This window comes from Mesoplodon mirus, assembly GCF_964341445.2.
Source record: "Mesoplodon mirus genome assembly, chromosome: 2".
NCBI lineage: Eukaryota > Metazoa > Chordata > Mammalia > Artiodactyla > Ziphiidae > Mesoplodon > Mesoplodon mirus.
Window position 1 is genome coordinate 199544168 of NC_138977.1, and position 17626 is coordinate 199561793.

The 17626-nt window shown below is 51.3% G+C and overlaps 1 protein-coding gene across 1 annotated transcript in view; it reads right to left on the bottom strand.

Annotated features, from left to right (window-relative positions):
* The window catches only part of SLIT1 (slit guidance ligand 1), a gene marked incomplete at its 3' end in the record, with an annotated part of 168982 nt that overhangs the window by 35016 nt on the left and 116340 nt on the right, over positions 1–17626 (bottom strand). Inside the window, exons 9-19 of the mRNA XM_082611351.1 lie at positions 16332–16479; positions 15649–15720; positions 15061–15132; positions 12701–12772; positions 11832–11975; positions 4898–5061; positions 4201–4224; positions 3926–4070; positions 3233–3307; positions 2934–3077; positions 206–349 (exon numbers count right to left, since the gene is read on the bottom strand). Of these exons, the coding sequence (XP_082467477.1) occupies positions 206–349; positions 2934–3077; positions 3233–3307; positions 3926–4070; positions 4201–4224; positions 4898–5061; positions 11832–11975; positions 12701–12772; positions 15061–15132; positions 15649–15720; positions 16332–16479 (1204 nt within the window). The remainder of the gene's footprint in view (positions 1–205; positions 350–2933; positions 3078–3232; positions 3308–3925; positions 4071–4200; positions 4225–4897; positions 5062–11831; positions 11976–12700; positions 12773–15060; positions 15133–15648; positions 15721–16331; positions 16480–17626) is intronic.

The window sequence follows — 17626 nt, forward strand, 5'->3', positions numbered from 1 at the left end:
CAGACCGGGGCACGAACCCGCGTCCCCTGCATCGGCAGGCGGACTCTCAACCACTGCGCCACCAGGGAAGCCCCACCCTGAGTCTTTTAAAGTGACCACCGGAGAAGGCCGTGTCCTAAGGTGGTGGATGGGCAGGGCTCCGGGGTTCAGTTCGGATGGCTGGTGCCCAAGCCCCAGGCCCGCCTGCCCTCTGAGGCGCACTTACAGCGTGGAGAGGGCCTGGAGGGTGTCGAAGGCCCCAGGGGAGATGGTGGCAATCTGGTTGTCATAGAGCGAGAGGAGGCGGACGCTGCGCAGACCCGTGAAGCTGTCATTGTGGATGCAGCTGATGCGGTTGTTCCTCAGCATCCTGGGAGCCGGGAGAGGAGGGGAGAGTCCGTGCCGTGCCCTGCGGCCATCTGCCTGCCCTGTGCTTTGGCCGCCAGCGGCCAGTTCACAAGTTCTCCTCTTGGGGCACTGAGCCACAGAGAGGGGAGCCACAGCGCCAGGATTCTACGCACCTGGGCTCCCCTCCAGGCCTTCCCTGCCTCTGAATTGACTGCCTCTCTATCCTGCCCACACGGCCCCCATGCCGATGACCATCACCCTCACCCCATGGATGCCCAGAGCCTCCCCAACCTCGGGCCACACTCCATATCAACACCTGAGACTTTCCTAAAACTTAAACCCGGCCATGTCGCTCTCCAGCCTAAAGCCCGTAGCAGCCTCTAAACTGTCCACAGAATCATGTTTAAACTCTTTACCATGACATGTGAGCGCCTGCCCAACCCAGCCCCAGAGCAGCACCTGACCGCCTCCCCAGGGATGGACACACCCTCCACTCCTCTGTCCTTCAGGCCTGCTGCCCAGGCCTGCATCCCCACCCCTTTCCCCGGCTGGATCTCCTTCTAGAATGACCTTCTTCCTCATTTATAGCTGCAAAAGTCTCTGTTCATCCTCAAACATCTGGCTCAATTCCTTTCCCCAAGCAAAAACAAAGACTAAGCCTGACACAGAATAGGCAATTCACAAAAGAAATTAAAATGAGTGAACTAGGTGAGGGAGATTAAAAGGTACAAACTTCCGTTACAGGATAAATGAGTCACAGCATGAGATGCACAGAAATAAATAAACAAATAGCTTATGAACATTCACTGAAAAATGTTCAAATCAAGGACATTTAAGTGATAGTGAATCTTTGCCTGCCAAATTACAAAATAATTAAAAATAAAATAATAATAGTAAAGCCCAGGGTTGGCAGGAGGGTGGGAGGATGGGCACTTTCATGCACAGCTGGCAGGAAAACGACTTGGGACCTGCCCAAAGTGCACCTGGTGAGATGTGCCAAAATCCCTAAAAGGGCCCTTTGTGCTTTTACCCTGCAGGTCTACCTTTAGGGATTTATCTTTAAGGTAATAACCCCAGATGAGCACAGAATTTCATAACAAAGATATTAATCACAGCATTGCTTGTAATAAAATTAGAAACAGCCTAAATCTCTAATAATTATATAATATATAATCTTTCAAAATGATGTTGTAAAAGAAATCATAAGGATACGTAAAGACACTCACATTCTGTTTAAGGAAAAAACAGATTACTAAATAAAATGTATTCTAGGATTCCATTAAAATACATTTGTGTGTTTGCATGCATGTATGTGGGTGTACATGTGTGTGTGTGTGTGTGTGTGTGTGTGTGTGTGTGTAACTGGAAGGATAGTTGTCTATATCAACAATTAACTGTGGTCAGTGGAGGGGTTACAGGCATTCCTTTTCCTGTGCCCTCACCAGCCTTCACATGCTCCTGCAGGCTCTGTCCCAGCACCAGCCCTTCCTCTCTCCTCTGTCGACTCCAAGTCTTCCTCAGAAAGAACCCAAGTGACTGGTCGAATAGCCCACGGCACCCTCTTTCAAGGAATACTAGGCATGTATAAAAAAGAATGAGGCAGCCCTCTATGAAGAGCCTGCCACACTATCTTTACAAGTGAAAAAAAAGCAAGCTGCAAAACACAGTGCATAATAAATCCCCTGTGTAAAACAGACAAACAAAAATCCACAGGGAATGCCTCCATGCATTCATTTACCTTACACAAATGCCACGATACGTGCTCAGAAAATAAATCTATAGCCTTCCTGTGGGCTGGGATTTAAATCCAGGCTGGTGGCTTCTAGAGGTGATGTCCACAGTGTAGCCACTAGCCACATGTGGCTGTTTATACTTAAATTAATTAAAATGAAACGAAATTCAAAAGTCAGTGCCTCCGTAGCACTGGCCACATTTCAAGTGCTCCACAGCCGCATGCGGCTACCAGATTGGTCAGTGCGGATGTGGGATGTTTCTGTCCCTGTGGTGAGTCTGACGGGACAGCACTGTCTATCGGACGCTCTAAAGGTCTACCTGATCATCTGAAGAGTTAGCGCTGCCTGGACAGACAGAGGGGCTCCCTTCAGCATTCACAGAGGGCTGGATGACCCCAGGATCCCACTCAGTCCTGACGTCTGGAGAGCTCTGCCTGGGCTCTGAGTCATGGGGTCTCAGAATCCCAGGGATGGTGGGAATCCCTCCTCCCCCGCCTACACCCACTTGAGCCACCTCTGCGAGGCCCCTGACACTGTAGCACCAGCCACTCCTGAACTGAAGACACGTGCTGTGCTCCTGCAGCCTGACCACGGGGCGATGAGAGGGCACCTCCGGAAGGGCCCACCTCCCCATCCCTTCACCCGCCAGCGACCCCCCACCCTGGGGAACCAGAAGGCAGCCCTCGTCACAGTGACCAACAACTGATGACTTGGTGCGCTGCAGCCAGGGTCCTCAGCCGCGGCCCCCTCAACTCCTGCAAGCTGGGGCCAGGGAAGGAGACTCCCACCCTCGCTCTTCCCTTCCCTTTAACACAGACTGGCCCACACTCTGGCTTGGCTTCTGCCCACCCCGCTCCCCGGCCACACACTCACAGCGTCCTCAGGCCGTCCAGGCCCCGGAACATGCCGCTCCGGATGGACTCCAGCTGGTTGGCGGTCAGGTGCAGCTCGCTCACTGAGGCTGCGCCCTCGAAGGCCCCGTCTTCAATCTCCGACACCTTGTTGTTGCTCAGATTGCTGGGAGAGGATGATGGAGCTCAGGACCCTTTTCCTGCACCCAGCTCCCATGCACGGGAGCCCTGCCCCCGACAGGAGCTACCCCACCCCCAGAATTTCCCCTTCCCATCCTGACCGGCATCCTGACTGCACCTTCCCACCAACGGGTGACTCACATTTTCTTCAGATGGGTGAGTTTTTTAAACATCCCGGTGGCCTCCAGGATGGAAATCTCATTGTTGTTTAATCGTCTGTAAGAAGCAATGAAGGGAACTTATACATCCGTAAATGACAGCCATTAAAGTATCTTCCAAACTGAGACTATCTGGGACTCAAACAAAGGGGATTCCCAGAAGAATTTCTCTGGTGAGATGAATTGATCCTATTTCAGAAAAGGCTGGACCAAGAGCTGGGGGGTGAATGGGGCTATTTTTAACATGAAAAATGCCATGAAATTTACATACGTAAATGACAGGCCTGTGTAGGTATCTGTGCACGTGCATATATATACGTGCACAAATTTATATTTTTAGAGAAAGAAGAAAAATAAAAGAATGGCTTAGGCTACAACTTTAGCTGATGGAATCAGGTCCCCACAAAGAAAGCAAAAGCATGGTTGAGAGAAGCCGCCCTGGTTCAGGCTGGTGACCTGCCCTGTGGGCCAGAGACTGCCTCAGCAGGGCGTGTGGGACCGGGAGTGAGAAGCAGAGGGACCACTTCCTGCTGGAGCCAGCAGCTGGCATGCTCCCGGGGTGGGGTCTCCAGTGGTCCCCAAATAGAGCTGCGACAGAGGAAAACCCGGAGGAGGGCCGGGAGGGTCAGTGGGAGCTGGGGGCACGAGAGGATGTGGAGCGGCTGGGGGCGCTCACAGCTCGGCCGTGGCCTGGGGGATGCGCGCAGGGATCTTGGTGAGCTTCAGGCCAGAGCACTCCACCATGCTGGCCTCGCAGCGGCACTTGTGGGGACAGACCACGTCGCTGTTGCATTCGCTGTTCAGCTGGTAGTCCTCCGTGCCTGTGGTGAGAGGGCGGGGGCCAGGGCCGGAGGAGTTCCAAGCAGCCCTGCCGAGCCCAGAGTCTCCTGGGCCCCCCTGGCCTCCCACTGCCACCGTCCCACCCAGGCCGGCCTCGGTCCCCGCTCTTACCTGGAATGAAGTACTGCTCTTTGGCTGGGGAGAGAAGCAGAAACACTACAATGCTGGGATTGTCCAGGCCATGCAGGAACAGCCCAGGCCCCAGCCCTGCTGCCCAGCGGAAGCCGCCCCAGGAACCAGGCTCGGGTCACAAACCAAGGCCCCAGCGCCTACCCACCCAGCCCCTGTGTGAAGGTCTTGCTACGAACACAGGTATTCCTTGCCCAGGCTGATGCAGGGGACAGCACCACACCCAAGTAAACCTCTTCCAGGGAGCACCAAAACCACGGGAATGTTCACATACAACGGCACAGGTGAGGATGGACCAGGAGCCGGGCTCAGAAGCCGACCCACACTGTCCCCAGCCAGTTGCCGTTTCTGCAGCTCCAGAGCCTGGAGGAGGCAACCATCTCTCTGAGGAGGGTTCCCAGGCCTCCTGAGTGTCTTAAAAAGCTTGAAAGAGAACTGTCCTGGGAGGAGAGGGGCCTGGGTCCTTGCCTGTCCTCTCCGGGGTATCTTCAGCAAGCTCTACCACCTTCCCAGGCCTCAGTAAAACAAGGGGTGGGAAGCTGTAGATCCAAGTCTACACTGTGGGCCCGCACCCTCCAGCCTGGGTCCAGCGTGGTCCAGGGCACCCTTGTTGGGACCCTCCAGGAACATCACAGGGTCCCTGAGCAGACTGAAGGCGGGCGGGCGGGCGGGCAGCTACCTGAGCACCGGAACTTCTTGCTCTTGATCTGCCCGATGCGCTTGTTGGCAAGGCGCCGGGGGCTGGCGCAGCGGGCCCCGCTGGTCTCGACGGGGTTGGTGCGCAGGAAGTCCGCCAGCCACTTGAGGTTGCAATCGCAGATGAAAGGGTTCTGGGCCAGATGCCTGTCCAAAGGGGGCGGATGCGAGATCAGAGACAAGGCTGCACAGCTGTGCTCACCGCCACCTGGACGGGGCCTCACTGCTTGCTCGTGGCCAGAGCCCACCTGGCCCTGGGGAGAAATGCGCCACCTGGGGACAGCACCTGGGGATGCCCACCACCTGTGGAGAAGCCTTACCAGAGCCTGGCAGTGGGGCTGGAACTCCACAGCCTGGAGCTTCCAGCTGTCCCTTCAAGCCTCACTCTGTTCTGTCTCCTTCTACTCACCTGTCCCTCCCTCTGCCCTGTGACAAACAGGGGTGGAGGCAGGAGCAACCTAGAGCCCGGCCAGGGCACCCCTGTCCTTCCAAGGGCGAGGTGATGGAACGGACATTAGAGCCCAAGACCTCAGCATCCAGCGGCCTTTGGACCCCGCCGGTGCCATGCGTCCTGGACTGTCCCCTCCCTGTGGCTTTGGGCGGCAGCAGCCTCCTTCCCACAGCCTCTGTCAAGAAGGGGCTGGGGCCAGGGTGGCAAGGCTGGGCCTGCAGCTGGGGTAGGAGGTCTCAAAGTGCCTGCTTCAGCCCCTCAGCTTTCCATGGAATCTCCGTTCCTACCCCAGGCCATAAGGGCTGCCCCCTCTTGACCATTTTACAGGCCGTCTCTTGACACAGGAAGACTCAGAAAGCATTACTGAGTAGCTGCTTATTGGGGAACCACTCATATCTTCTTGCTGGCTCCCTGTGTTACCCGCAGGATAAATGTGGGGCGGGGGCAGCTGACAGGTGATACTAGCTGAGGGAACCCGGGTCACTGTCAGTGACCACAGGGGTGTCTTTCCCATTGGCCCTGACTGCTCTGCAGGCTCAGACCAGCCACATCTGAACCACCTAGCAGCCAGCTTGCCCACCTGTGTCTGAGCCAATGCGGCACTGCGTGCCCTGCTTTCTACACCGCGACAGCCAGGGAAAAGAATCCAGCCCCTGTCCTGGCTACTGTTCCCAAGAGCCAATGCTTCTGCATGGGGCCAGCTCAGAGGACTCGCCATGCCATGGCTACTCTTCCTCCATCTAATGCCATTAATTCAAGTCATCTACATATTGGCCTCAGCCCAGGCTCCTGCTAGGGCCACACAGCTCTCTCCAAGCAGAGGCACGAGCCCTTGCCCAGAGTCTGCACTCAGCTCAGCTCAGACCTTGGCCACTCTCTCCATCCATCCCCTCCTGGGCTCTGCCCTCTGGCCACTGGTCAGTATGCTTGGTGACAGCTTTCCCTGCCCAGCTGTCCTTGCCACTCCCCTTTGCAGTGCCTGCCCCACTTTCCTGCCTGAGTCCTGGCTCCTCTCAGCTCCACCAGGTGGGCCAGGCCCCTCCCACCCCTTCTGCATCCTGTTGGATGGTTTGTTTCCCCAGTTTAAACTGCCAATTTGCACAGCGAAGATGTGTGTGCTGACTCTCCAGGGCAGAGTTCGTAGCTAATCTAAAGTACACCAGGATTCAGGGATTGCTCTGGGATCCTTCCACCCGCCCCATCCACATCTGTTTGTGCCTTAGTACACAGCCTCTGCCTGAACGAATTGCTTCCCTCTATCACAATCTTGGCAGAAAACTCTGTTTAAAATCAACTCAGTTATGTTGTTCAGGCACGTATTAAAATGTCCAAGGGGTGCAGAGTAGAATACATCCTTTTTAAGAACAGGCTATTTTTGTCAAAAGCAACCTACAAAACTGGAATCACCCACCGAGGCAAGTGGCTTCTGTATAAACTTAAGTATCTGACATAAAGTAGAATTTTTAGAAGGTGTAAAGAGCAGGGAACTGGGGAGAGAAAATGCTCAGGAGGAAGGAAAAAAATCTGCTTGGGAAAAGATAATCATGTTAAAGGCACACCCAGAAATAGGCTGCACATGTGGCCAGACAATTATCTCCATGGACATTTCTGATAGTGGAAGGTAGAAGGGGAGACCGATTCCCAGTCTCTTTCTTGGATTAAGCATTAAGACGTCACAACTAAAAATCTTTTGGGCAGATACTCAACATCATTAGTCAAATTAAACCCACAATGAGCTACCACTTCAAACCCACTAGGATGGCTGTAATCATAAAGAAAATCGAGGGCTTCCCTGGTGGCGCAGTGGTTGAGAGTCCGCCGATGCAGGGGACACGGGTTCGTGCCCCGGTCCGGGAGGATGCCACATGCCGCGGAGCGGCTGGGCCCGTGAGCCATGGCCGCTGAGCCTGAGCGTCCGGAGCCTATGCTCCGCAACGGGAGAGGCCACAACAGTGAGAGGCCCGTGTACTGCAAAAAAAAAAAAAAAAAAAAAAGAAAGAAAGAAAGAAAAAAAAGAAAATCGATACCAAGTGTGGGCATGGATGTAGAGAAATTGGAACCTTCATAACATTGCTGGTGGGAATGTAAAATGTATAGCCACTTTGGAAAACAGTGGCAGTTTCTTAAAAGGTTAAACATTAATTTCCCATGTGACCCAGAAATTCCAAGAGAAATGAAACCCTTTGTCCTCACAAAGATGTGTAAGAAAATGTTCACAGCAGCATTATTCATAATGGTCCCAAAGTAGGAATGATCCAAATGTCCAACAGTGAGGAAGGATAAACAAAATGTGCATACAATGGAAAACTGTTTGGCAATAAAAAGGAACAAATACGGTTACTGGGTTGGCCAAAAAGTGCCTTCGGTTTTTAAGTAAAAATAAAAGACACATTTTTCATTTTCACCAAGAACTTTATTAAACAATGTATTCACCCTTTTGTTCCACTACCTTCTGCCATTTTTCAGGCAACTTCATAATTCCATCTTCCCAAAACGTTTTACCTTTTTGAGCAAAAAACTGTTCCAGGTGCTTTTTACAATCTTCCAGGGAATTGAAACTTTTTCCATTAAGAGAATTTTGTAAAGACTGAAATAATAAATGAAAATCTGAAGGCAGATGAATCAGAACTTCCCAGCCAAGCTGTAACAGTTTTTGCCTGGTCATCAAAGAAACATGCGTTCTTGTGCTATCCTGATGGAAGATGATGCGTTTCCTGTTGACTAACTCTGGACGCTTTTTGTCGAGTGCTGCTTTCAGTTGGTCTAATTGCGAGCAGTACTTGCTGGAATTAATCGTTTGGTTTTCCGGAAGGAGCTCATAATAGAGGACTCCCTTCCAATCCCACCATATACACAACATCACCTTCTTTGGATGAAGACTGGCCTTTGGTGTGGTAGGTGGTGGTTCATTTTGCTTGCCCCATGATATCTTCTGTTCCATGTTGTTGTACAGTATCTACTTTTCATGCCCGTCCCAATTTGTTTTAAAAACGGAACGTTTTCATTACGTTTCAGTAGAGAATCACATGTGAAAATATGGTCAAGAAGTTTTTTTTCTCTTAACTTATGTGGAACCCAAACATCAAAGCAATTCATATAACCAAAGTGGTGCAAATGATTTTCAACGCTTGATTTGGATATTTTGAGTATGTTGGCTATCTTCCTCGCGGTATAATGTTGATTGTTCTCAATTATTGTTTCAATTTGATCGCTATAAACTTCAACCGGTCTACCCAACCGTGGAGCATTGTCAGCAAGAAATCTCCAGCACAAAACTCCACAAACCACTTTTGACACGTTCAATCAGTCACAGCACCTTCTCCATACACTGCACCAATCTTTTTGTGCGTTTCAGTTGCTTTTTTACTTTCTTGAAATAATGAAGCACAGTAAGCCAAAAATGTTTTTGTTCTTCCATCTTCAATATTGAAATGGCTACACAAAAATTCACCAATTTTGATAAGTTTTTGAAAAAATGCACGCTGACATGACAGCTGTCACAATACAGTCTAACAAAATTGTTTCGAATGAAGTTAAAGACAACTAAGCGCCACTAGAGCCAGCTTACGGAAAAAAACGAACGCGCCTTTTGGTCAACCCAATACATACTTGCAATATGAAGGAACCTCAAAAACATTATGCTAAGCAAAAGAAGTCAGTCACAAAAGATATATCACATAAGTCCATTTTTATGAAATATCTAGAAAAGGCAAATCTATAGAGACAGAAATTAGATTAGTGCTTGCCTGGGGTTAGGCTGGAAATAGGAATTGATTGCAAATGGGCACAAGGGATTTTGGGGGGGTAATGAAAATCGTTCTAAAATTGAATTGTAGTGATAGTTGAACAACTGTAAATTTACTAAAAATCACTGAATTGTACACTCAGAACAGGTGAATTTTATGGTATGTAAGTTATACCTCATTCAAGCTTAAAAAAATTTTTTTTAATCTCTTGGGGCAAGTAAAACTACAAAATCAATACTGTGACACATGGCACTCAGCCACAGATCTTGGAGCTACAAACAAATCAAGCAAGATTTTGTAAGTTGAAATCCTCTCGGTTCTGACATAAGACTCGGCCAAGGGTTTAACTATCTGAGGCTGTCATAACACTATCTGATTGTATCTCGGATTTGCATTTTTTTTAATTCTTGTTCTAAATTGTACTTCAGTTGTCAATATATAATAGTTGTTCACGAAGTTCAGTTTTGCTTTACAGCCTTAACAATGAGGTCTATTCTTAGGGTAAAAGCACAGTTTAGGGGCAAGTCAACTAATGTCTCAGTGCCAGTGAAGAGACGCCTGAGACCAAATCCCTGCTCTACTAGATGTTATGTGACCTAGGGTGAGTCTGCCTCTGCCTCAGTTTCCTTATAAGTAAGGCAAGGATGACAGAACCTTCATTCATAGGTCACTGTAGTATTAAGTAAGATGATACACGCCAAGCACAGTGTCCTGGCCTTCGGTAAGGAACAGCGGTGACTATCGCTATTATCAGTTATTACTACTATTGCCATGTCTCCTACGGGAAACCTTCCTGTTCTAACACTCTGCTCCAGCTTTGTGCCCTACTATTGCCTTGGTGGAAGTGGCCAAGATCTCAGGGATGGTACCTAGGAGGGCAGAAGCACTCCTGAAATCCAGCCAGGTAAATGGACACAGAGGCCGCCCCTGGTGAGCACAATCCATCTGATATACTAGCTCCCCTTCCACCTTGAAAGCGAGACAGCTCCTCACATGAGACGCTCAGCCCCATTCCCCCCCCCCAAGGCTTTCCTGCGTGTGTGTCCCCGGCCCTGAAATCTCCTTAGTGCATTTCTCTCAGATGTTCTGCCAGCTTCGTAAAATAATCCACCTTTCCAATGTCTCCCTGTGACCTCTCATTTCACATACTTGGCAAGATTTCCCCGTGGTGCTCCCTCCCCCTCTCCCTGGCTATAAGTAAATTAATTAGCAGGAGTGGGCTGCCGGCGGGTATGTGGGCTCTAATGAGTTTGTCTTCATGGCTGACATCCCTGCTGACATGCAGGGTCCCAAGGGAGCAGGAGCTGTGCCTTCTACTCGATCTGTTTCACACTCATCCCAGCACTCGTGCGGATCTTAGCTGACGGAGGGCACTGCACAGCGGGTAAACAGTGGCAAGGATGGCAATGACAACAATGGCCACGGTAATATTAATAATAAATGCCCATCAGGCATGCACCACAGGACCCACGGGTCAGCACACTGAGTCAAACTGCAGGCTTAGAACTAAAGATGTGGAATGTAGTGCCTGAGTTTAACCAAATAGTAGAAGAGAAGTTTCCCTATACAGAAGCATTCCAGCTAAAAAATAAGGACTCCTTTAAAGCGTAACTGCAAGAGCATTATCAAATGAAGAAGGAATGTTAGAATTCACATATCACCATTTCAGGATCCCTAATGAACAAGTGGGTCTAGGCATTGAAATCAATGACTGCGTTTATTACAAAAAAAAAAAAAAAAAAAACAGATATCGTGAGCCTCCTGTTGAAAGTACACAATAGTATGAAGTCATCTTGCCAGAAAAATAAAAAATACCTGAACCTGACCCAAGCTCCTAGATGAAATTTTCTATCTGCAGGACCTAGAGAGAACAGAGGAACATGTGAAACTACACCACAGGGGATGCAATAAGCAAATCCAGACTGTGGGGAGCTCTGTGGATCCAGTAAAGCAGTGTCTTCAACAAATAACGTGCAAGGAAAAAGGAAATGGAGACCACACTTACAGATTAAAAACAACTTAAGTAACACATCAACCAGTATCCGCCAATTGTACTGCATATGCATTTATTTATTTGTTTATCTACGTATCTATCTGTTTATTTATTTATTTATGAGGGAGGAGATTTTAAAATGCTCTTTATTTAAAAAAATTTTTTAATGCACAGAAATCTCTTGCATTCCTATACACTAACGACAAAAAGTCTGAAAGAGAAATTAAGGAAACAATCCCATTTACCGTTGCAACAGAAAGAATAAAATGCCTAGGAATAAACCTTCCTAGAATTGTTGCTCTTTTAATTTTTAATTTATAATCAGCATTGCTGTCACTGTATTTCATTTAAGACATTATCAACTGCAAGATGCACTATTATTTTATGTATTATCAGGAAAGAACAAAACGCTGCCAATTAAACATGCCATCAATTGTAATATGCATCCCAATTCCACATTCCTATGAAGAAGATGATATCCACATTTTATGAATGAGTAAACTGAGCCCCAGAGAAGCTAATTAACTTGCCCAGGGCCACACAGCCAATAAGGAGCATAGCTGGAATCTGAACCCAGGATTGTCTAACCCAGAATCTGTCCTCTACCAGAGGCCATACCCGGTGAGCCGAAGGCACAGGCCAAGACCGCTGCCGGTACCTGGAGGCTGTTACCTCCCCAGGTCTACCTGCTGGGGTGGGCGGAGGGGGAGGACAAGAGGGCACTCACAAGGTCTGGATGGCCCGCAGGGCGGTGAAGGTGCCCTTGGCGAGACTCTGGATCTTGTTGTCATACAGGGAGAGCAGTGAGAGGTTCTGCAGGTCCTGGAAGGTGTTGGGCCGGATGCAGTTGATCTTGTTGGCATTCAGGAGCCTGTGGGCAGAGCCAGGGCCAGGTGGTGAGGGAAGAGGCACAGAATTGGACTCATCATGTCCTGGGCACCTTCCTAGGCGCCAAGCGTGCGTTATGTCAGGGAGGAGTCCACGGAAGCAGGTGCAGGGGATCGGGCCCTCTGGGTGTCCAGTCCACGCAGAGGCGCTCCGGCTGCCTTCTCTGTGCACAGGGACCATTTAGTCCCCCATGCTTCTCTCTTTCAAGGAACTGCTAGAGGTGCCCAATGGGATTCTGGGACAGCAGAGAGCACAGTGGCCAAGTCACCTCCCAAAGGCATTTGGGGGTATCCTTCTCCTCCCCTTCTGCTGGGTTTCCCAGGAGCTGAGAGGGAGCATTTGGCTTCTGTGCTTCTTGGGTCCTGGGAGAGAATCCTTGCCTGAACGCTCAGGGCTCAAGGAGGTTGACCTGGGCCTGGGTGTCCCCCTGCAGGAGGCAGCTCTGTCCCCAACCACACCGAGCTCAGCAGGAACGCAGTTCGCATCTCAGCCGCCTCTCAGCTCAGGCGTCCTGCAATCAGCTCTGCATCCACCTCTCCCTCCCTCTCTGGCCTCTGCAGAGCCCCCTAGACTCTCACAGCCTTGCCAGGCCTGCCATCCCCCAAGGTCTTTGCCTCCCACACCCCAAAGAGGCCCAAAGAGAGGCCGGAGGAATACTGCCCCCCCTCCATGGGTCCCATCCAAGGTCACTCGCATTTGGGTCCTTACAGGAGCTGTAGGGTGAACAGGCCTCCAAACACTCCCCGGGGGAGGTCTGTGATCTTGTTCCCATAGAGGACCCTGGAGAGAAGGCAGGAGAAAGGAGAGTTAGAGGACAGCCCGGCAGGCCGGGGCACAGCTCTGCAAGTCCTGCCCAAACAATGGTGCCACCCCTATGCCTTTCACACGCCAGGTCCCAGCAGTGTAGGCTTGTTATAACAGTGGCCAGCAGATGGCAGTAAAGTGCGACAGGAAGGGGTCGCCGGTCCCTAGACTGCACAAAGGTACCCTATGGGCTAGAGGCAGCATGATCCCCATCACTGCGGGAGCACCCCTCCCTCACTCTCTGCCCTCACACACGGATCCCACAGAAGCCTGCAAGGGCCCCTTCTGGGGAACCTCATGGGAAATTAACCTGGTTGGGGATCCAAAAGGAGATTGTTCAAAGAGAAGAAAATCCCAAGAGCAGGAAATATTAACATATTTTCAGGGAATTACAAGCAAAAACTGGAATGCCAGACGGCACGTGCGGTATGAGCTCCAGCACGTCAAGCGAGTCTTTCCAGCACAGACAAAACACCAGAAGGAAACAGACCCAAGTGTTAGCTGTGCTGAGATCTGGTGGCAGGATTGCTAGTGGGTTGTTTTATGCTTTAGAATTTTCAAAGTTTTCTACATGGAGCATGAATTCCATATATAATCAGAAAAAAATGCAAAGGTTCAAAAAAGACAGGCAGGCAGAAATGGGTTCAGACAGATGGTGAAAGCATCACGGGGGCCTGGGGAGGGGGGTGTATTACGCTCCAGTCTCACAAGCGGCCCCCCCAGCCACCCCTGGAAACACTCTGAGTAAAAACAGAGTGTGCCATCTCTGAGATCGTTCTTGGTGGGCGGCGTAGCAGGAGCTAAGTCGGATCCGGGTTGGCCCATGTGGAGAGCTCCAGTGTGGCTTGAGTGGAGGAAACCAATGGGAGAGTAGCTTGGATTTTACCCAGCCAGCACCAGGAAGCCTCTGAGACATCACCAGACTCCCACTAGAAAGAGCCCTCCATCTGCTGTGTGGAGAAATGCAGGGGGCAGGAACTGAGCCAGGGGGACCAGGTCAGGGCCTGACCAGGTAGACATTGTCAATGTCCACTTTTTGCATGACCTCAGCATGTAAGTTCCTATATGGTGAGAGGGCGGCTGCGACCAGATACCCATGAGCAACAGGAACCCGCTTAGGTGGGCTACTGTCATGTTCCAGTTTAGGAGGAGATTCACTCACTTTTCAGAGGAAGACCCTGCATTTTGGCAGCCACCTTCAGGATCTGACCTCTCAGCCAAGGACAGTGACCCATCACCAGGCTGTCGTGTACAGCTGTGTAGGTTGCACACTGCACAGTTTTAGGGGTGCCATTCCCAACGGCCCCACGCACTACCTTGAACTCTATTCCAAGAGAAGAGGGTGCACACAGAAGACACTGAACTAACAGCCTCCTGCACTGCCCCAGGGGGAGCTCCATTCTGTTCCACTTCCTAGGCCCCGAATCAACGCCAAGCCCATGTCCAGTGCTGCCAAGGACAGGTGAAAATCCTCATTCCTAAGACAAATGAATGGCCCCCATCAACAGGGAGCTAGCCTGACTGTAGGACACCCTGAGTTCACTCTCTATGGAGACAAAGTACCATGGGACCTCAGAGAGTGAGGGGCTTAGTGACCCTGGGAGTACGAGCAAGGGTTCTTGGAAAAAGAGATGAAGTAACATTTCCGAGATTAATTTTCAATGCCGCACAACGTTTTGTAGATTGATGGATCCCCAAGAAACTGTTGAGGGAAGGGAAATACTGGACAGGGTGGGGGAGGCAGGGGAGGCAGGAAACACTCTTCACAATCACTCATCACAACTTGAGATCAGAGCACATTTTGGACAAAAGATGTAAGCTGCGGCAGATTTCACAACTGGAGCTGGTGGTTGCCGCCATCATAGGACCCAGGCAAGGCTTAGGAGAACGGAGTGCTGGGCCTCTGTGGGGAGGGCGGGGCCAACACGAAGGCTGGGCTGAGTCAGATGACTGCCCCAAAGAAGGCTGGGAAAATCCCCACCGCAGAAGGGAGAGCATCACAGTTGCCAGGGGCAACAGCTCTGCCTAGCTTTTCCATGCACTCAGCCCTTGACTCCCTCCTCCCCCTCCCAGCTGCAGAGGATCCACAAAGAGGAAGGGAAAGCTGGGTACAGCCACCCTGGTCACTGCAGCCAGAGGGAGACCCACTGAGGCTGTCTGTGCTCCTTCTCTAGCGCCCACCAGAGGGGCTCTGAGCCCTGGGCCCTGCCGGCCTCCTTGGGGGATGCCCTGGACCACTACAGAGCCTTGGCACTGCTACTCACAGCGAGTTCAGGGACCGGAGGCCCTGGAAGGCGTCGGGCGCAATCTCCGAGATCTGGTTGTTGCTCAAGTCTCTGCAAGGTGAGCAGAGGAGAGACGGCGGCTGAATCTCTCAGTGGCCATCAAGTCCTGCCTGTCCCCACTACCTTCCAGATACCACAGGAGGGCAGGGGTTTCTTTGAAATTAGGAAAGAGAAGGGCCAGTTCCCCTATCCATCCGAAAAACCCACGACTGGCCACTATTTCCCTGTGCAATCCAAGGGTCATGCACGGGTGGGTACCCCAGCTTTCCCCTACACACACCCCTCACAGCCTCAACTGCTCCTATGGGTGCCCAAGCTGAAATGGTCAGCTCTGGTCACGTGCCAGACTCGGACTCAGCATCCTATTTAGGCCGCAAGACAGCCCTTCGAGGAGGTCGCACCACCACCATCCCCATGTCACAGATGAGCCTGGTAGGAAGGCCAGATGATGGCTTTGCTGGGGGCTCAGCCACGGCAGGCAGAGTCAGGACCTGCCCCGGGACTGTGGCCTGCCTGCTCCAGGCTCAGCCCCATGCTGACCCCCAGGAAACAGCAGGAGGCACTCACATCCTCCGAAGCTTTCTGTAGGGAGAGAAGGCTCCGGGGGGGATGGACTTGATCCCATTGAGCTCCAGGCGGCTGCAGAGAGAGAACACAGAGGAAGGACAAGGGCAGGTCCCCCCACCCCTGTCGTCCCCCAAACCAGGCCCTTTGCCCGCCAGCCCCTGCTCCCACCCTCCATCTGGAGTAGGGGGGCTGGTGGCACAGGCAGAGAAAAGGGACAGGTTTTGGAGCTCCATTATCCCAGGCTGCCATGGCTGAAAGGGGCTCACCAATGATGCTAATACTAAGAAACCAATTCTTTTTTTTTTTTTTTTTTTTTGGCCGCACCACGGGGCTTGCAGGATCTTAGTTCCCTGACCAGGGATCAAACCCGTGCCCCCTGAAGTGCAAGTGAGGAGTCTTAACCACTGGACCGCCAGGGAAGTCCCTAAGAAACCAATTCTAGCAGACTCACCCAGCTGGGCTGGACAGATGGACCACAGAGGGATACCCCTCTCCAACCCTCCAGAGTTGCCAGCCTTGGGCAGACAACTCGGCCCAGCTGAGGCAAAGCACATCTTCTCCGTTTGCACTGAGGGGCCTCAAGACAAGCCTTGGGGTAGCGCCTGCACTGGCTCTTCACTGGCCCACCACAGCCTGGCCTGGCCAGAGGGATGCATCCCAGTGCCTGCCCTGCCTGTACTCACATCTCCGTCATGGTCTCGGGCAGGTTGGCGGGGATGGCGGTGAGGCCTTTGCCACGACAATCCACAATGCCATTGCTACAGGTGCACATGGCTGGGCAGGAGCCGGAGGAAAGGGTGCAGGAGGGCACGTGCCCCGCCTCTCCCTGGCCTGTGGAAACAGTGGGCTGTGACCTCAGGGGGCCCTGGGCCAGGACCTCCCTTCCCAGATGCGGACTGCTGGATGGGGACAAGGTGCTTCTCTAGATGAGGATGAACCAGAGGAGCTCACCAAGGACCATGATATAACTCTGCGGATGCCTGGTACATAGCAGGTATTTGTTTGCTGAACTTGAATCTGAACATAACTGTGCTACATGAGCATGTGATTTGCACGCTAGGAAATCCTACCCTCAGTTCTGAGGCTCCAGGTTCTAGTCCAAGTCACTCAACACTTCTGGTCTGAGTATGAAAAGGACCATGTTTACTGAGCGCTTACTCTGTGCCACATGCCATAATCTGTGCTGTACATGAAGTATCTCGTTGAATCCTACTGCAAAGAGCATGATATCATTGTGGCCACTTTACAGGTGAGAAAACTGAGTCCTCAACATTAGTTAATTAGGGCATAAAATTCACAAATCCTCAACATTAATTAATAGCACATGGAATCTCACCACATAGGTGGTGAGATCAGGGTGAAGCCCAGTGTCTGATGCTAAGGACCCACACTTTTTAAAACCGAGGTATCACCGGTTATACCAAGTGCACCATCGTAAGTGTATAGCTGGCTGCATTTCCACATGTGGGTACAGCCACAGAACCGCCCCCCCCGACATGGAATATTTCTATCACCCAAGAAGGTTCCCTCATGCTCCCTCCCTGAGGTAGCCGCTATTCTGAGATCTATCACCAAAGATTTGCTCTGCATGTTTGTGGACTTCACATAAAGGAAACCAGACAGCAGGCTCTCTTGCATCTGGCTTCTTGCACTCAACGTAAAATCTCCGAGATTTGCCCATGTTGTTGTGTAGTTTGTTCTTTTCTATTGCTGACTCATAGTCTATTGTATGGATGTGCCATCATTGGCTAATCCAGTCTCCTGCTGGTGGACATTTGGGCAATCTCCAAGTCTGGGATATTATGAAAAACACTGCTTGGATGTTCCTGGACGTGTGTTTGGCAGAACATGTGCACATACCTAGCAGTGGAGCCGCAGAATCACGTCTCACACACACCGCAGCCCTGAGCACGGCGGTGTTCGAACGCAGTCTCGGGGGCTGCCGGTGCTGAGGAGGAGGGGACAGCCCCCCCACCCC